The 3,975-nt window shown below is 46.0% G+C and overlaps 1 protein-coding gene across 2 annotated transcripts in view; it reads right to left on the bottom strand.

The window, feature by feature from the left end:
- The window catches only part of MAP3K9 (mitogen-activated protein kinase kinase kinase 9), a 170,543-nt gene extending 166,805 nt beyond the window's left edge, over nt 1-3,738 (bottom strand). For both annotated transcript variants that reach the window (XM_006865567.1, XM_006865568.1), the window contains exon 1: nt 3,339-3,738. In XM_006865567.1, the coding sequence (XP_006865629.1) occupies nt 3,339-3,738 (400 nt within the window). The remainder of the gene's footprint in view (nt 1-3,338) is intronic.
- Between the last annotated feature and the right edge of the window lie 237 nt (nt 3,739-3,975).

Genomic DNA, 3,975 nt, shown 5'->3' with positions numbered 1-3,975 from the left:
TGATGTTCAACCATTTCAAGAGGTAGCATATGATCAAGAGCCAATGATACTGAAGGGAGAAGTCCCTGGTGCATTGAAGAAATTGGCAAAGGTACTGATGAAATAAAAATTGAAATCTTTCAAGAAAGTGAGGTGGCATTGGAGGCACTCACTCATCTATGTCAAGAAATTTGGAAGACAACTATCTGGATGATTGATTGCAAGAGATCTGTAATTTGTGCTCATTCCAAAGAGAGGTGACCCAACGGAATGTGGAAATCATCGGACAAATTGGCAAAGAAGAAGTAAAACTCTTCTTTTGCAGATGATACAATCCTATACATAGACAATCCTAAAATTCCCGTCCCTACCAACCAGTGCACTGAGAAAAAAAGCTTGATCCTTGATATGAACAATCCTTCCATTTTAGATGGACTGTTGAGCAACTGCATCCATAATCAAAGGTCCGTTTCATCAAATTTTAGCAATTTATATTTTCTCACAGTATCAAGCATCTGTATCTTCATCTGGTTGACTTCTGGTCAGCTAGCCATCCAAGCAAGCTAGGTCACATGAGTACTAGCTACAAGTTTGAGAGTTTATGTACGCCTCCCCACACTTCAGACCAGTTGGCCACTTCACTCTCATCTCTACTCCCCAGTGGCTAGGTCAGTGCCCATGGACTTAGGAATTCACATATCCTCTTAAACTTCAGACCAGCCAGCCCTTCCTATTCTCTCTCTCATGTCAAGGTCAATGGGTGCCCATGGAATGTGGCCAAACTCTGCCCATACTAGAAAAAATGGGGGGCTATAAGGTAAGGCACTAAGTGGCTGGCTTACAAACTTTCATGAGTGTGCTTAGTTTCAGAATGAGGCAGGTAATGTAGAATCACCACTGAAGAGTTTTCCTCTTTTCCAGATAGATTTGGTGGAAGGGGATGGGGGGTGATGCTGATAGGATTTTCTGACTCAACTGTGAGTAACTATTAGCAGGATGAATTGAGATTGTCACAACTGTAATTGTAGAAGATGTGTAACTAAAAGAGGGGAGTAGTTTATCTTTCATTGTAGGAACAGAGGCTGTCAGGACCATCAAGAAGGAAGAGCATGAATGGAGCATGAGATCCTACCTAGAAAGATGGTGACAGCAGAGCCAGTGGCAGAGGCTATGGCATGGAGAGACAGAACAACTTCAGGCTCTAGGCTCATGGACTGAGAAAGGCTGGAGGCTCGCTTGCAAAATGTGTCCTTTGGACATTTAAATGAATATACATTTTTTTTGCTTTATATGTAGATATCAAACATTTTTGCTTTGTTCATTTATGAAAAATAAGATATATTTTTCGTTTATAAAAAAAAAAAGGAAAGCCACCAGGATTAAGCAGGGTAACTGTTGTTGTAGGGAGGGGGTTCTAATCATTTAGATGAAACAAAATGTATGATTTGTTGAAAGTAAAGCTGATGATCTTGTCTGTTAACCTTCACTTAAGACTTAAGTCACAATGAAAAGTTAGAAGAAGAAAAAAAAAAAAACTTAACAGTGGTTTAATTTAATTAGTAAAAAAGGTCTGTCTTGAGCATTATGGTCTTTTAAGAACTACCTATGTGGGATCAAACTGACAACAGTAGCTTGAAAGATTAGACAGATAACTTAAAGGAAAAATCTGCTAGTGGGGGCGCAACAACTCGAAAAAGGAGGCTGAGAATGGTTGCAAAAGTCAAAGAATATAATCCATGTCACTAAATTGTACACGTAGACACTTTTGAATTGGTGTATGTTTCCTATTCTCAATGACAACTTTTTTGTTGTTGTTTAAATTAGTAAAAACTTACCCAAATACAGTAAAAAAATTGTTCAGGTAAAAATAAGTACAGGCTCAGAAAGATAACTGTTATGAATAAAATTTAAGTATTTAAGGTTGATTCTTGGTAATGTTTTTTTTTAATCAATTAAAATCCAAAGTATACAAAGTATGGAATAAACTGTTATAAATTTATACTATAAATGCCTTTTTAATACTGAAGAAATTACGGAAACTCCAAAATACAAAATAATCTAAAATGTAATGGGAGATATCTACATCTTCTAAAATGGTGTATTGTTATTGATTGAGGAGTTCTCAGGAAGTCCTGGAGTCCTGGTATGGCACTGTTGGGTAAGCAATGGTCTGCTAGCCACAAGGTTGGCTATTCAAATCCACCAGCCACTCCACAAAAACACTATACAGAGTCACTAAAAGTCAGAACTGACTGGACAGCACTTAACAATAATAACAAAGGAGTCCTGGTGTGGGGCTGTAGGATAAGCACTGAACTGCTAACTCCAAGGTCAGCAGTTCAACCCCACCAGCTTCTCCTCAGAAACCCTACACAAGGTCGATATGAGTAGGAACTGACTTGAGCACCTAACAACAACAATGGCAGTGTAACACCTCTGAAAAAAATTAAAGGAAATTTCATTACAGGGTAGAAGGTTGCTGGGAATTGATGAAACCAGGACACTGGGAGAAAGTCCCTGGGACTGACCCCAAGATATGGTCTACCTGAGACTTGGCCAGTTCCAAAAATAGGCAAGGATCTAGGGTGAGGTGAAAGAAGAAAACGTGTTGTCTGAACTGCCTGGGTGTCAACAAACTGGAATTTAGGCACTGTACTTTGTACTCCTAATTTCTCAAAGGGGAATGATATACCTTCTCCTCTCTATTTATCTGCCCATTACAACCACCAACTCTGTCCCCCACCCTCTCTTTTTAGCACATTATCCAAACAGGGAGTCTCCTAAAGGTACAACTTCTGGAATACAGAATTAGGATCCAAGAAATCAAAACTACATTTCAAAGACACCTGAAATGTAGTTCACACAGGCTTCTGGGACTGGAACTGTGAGTCCTGTCCCATGGGAGACACCCCTGCCTCCTTCAAAGCAAATGCCTTAAAGGGCGGGGACAGAAGACAGAAGAGGTCAGCAAGGTCCCTGATTTGGTGATTAAGGTTATGACAAAAACTATCAACTTGACTGAAATCCCTCTATATGGGAGTTGGAAGAAGAGGGGGCGGGAAACTGAGTGATTCTCATGCTGGGGCTTCAAGGTGCAAAGGTGGTCAGATAAAGGTTAAGAAATCCAACCTCCTGAGATTCCAGGCAGGGCCTGCGGCATCTTGATCTTGTCCCTTGCACCAACTAAAGTCGTGGCAGCACGCGCAGGCACGCGCGCGTTCACACACACATCCTCTCCACCCCATCCCCAAACACCAGGTCAACATCCCCATCCCATCTAAAGTGGACCAAGGACTCCCTCCCCATGACCTCCACCCTGCCCCCTCCCAGCCGAGCTTCCGCGCCCTCCTTCGCCTTACACTGAATGGGCGGGTAACAACTGGGGTCTTCGCCGCCCGGCTGGCAGCGGCTGGAGAAGGCGCTGCGCGGGGTCACATAGTTGCTGGGGAAGATGCCCACCCGCTGGTTCAGCTGCCCGGTCCACCAGCCTTCGTCGCCTGACACTTGCGAGTCCTTGGACAGCACCTCCACCACATCGCCCAGCCGCAGGGTCAGCTCGTCCTCGCCAGCCGCCTCGTACTCGAACACAGCCGTCCAGAAAGGCAGGGGCTCATCAGAGCCCAGCTCCTGGGGAGCTGCCGCCACCGCTTCCTCCTCTTCCTCTTCCTCCTCGGCCCCGGTCCCCGCTCCATCTTCCCCCGGTGGGGCGGCAGCAGCGGAGCTCGCCAGGCAGCCGAGAAGCGCTCTGGGGGGCTCCATGGAGCGGCCGATCCATAGAGTGCGGGGCTGCCGCCGCCCGCAGGAGCCGCCGCCACCTATTGTTCATGCGGCTCCGCAGAGCTGGGGGGCCCCCACCCCCGACGGCGGCGGCAGGTAGGGCCGGGCTGCAGGGCTGATGCGGCGGGCGGGAGGCACGCAGAGCGTGAGTGTTTACCGCAGCCTGGAGCCGGCGGGTCGAACCAAAGGCCGCCCGCTTCCCCGCCGGCACCTGCCAGC

Source organism: Chrysochloris asiatica, unplaced genomic scaffold (genome assembly GCF_000296735.1).
Source record: "Chrysochloris asiatica unplaced genomic scaffold, ChrAsi1.0 scaffold00079, whole genome shotgun sequence".
Taxonomy (NCBI): domain Eukaryota; kingdom Metazoa; phylum Chordata; class Mammalia; order Afrosoricida; family Chrysochloridae; genus Chrysochloris; species Chrysochloris asiatica.
This window is presented reverse-complemented; position numbering and strand designations above follow the sequence as displayed.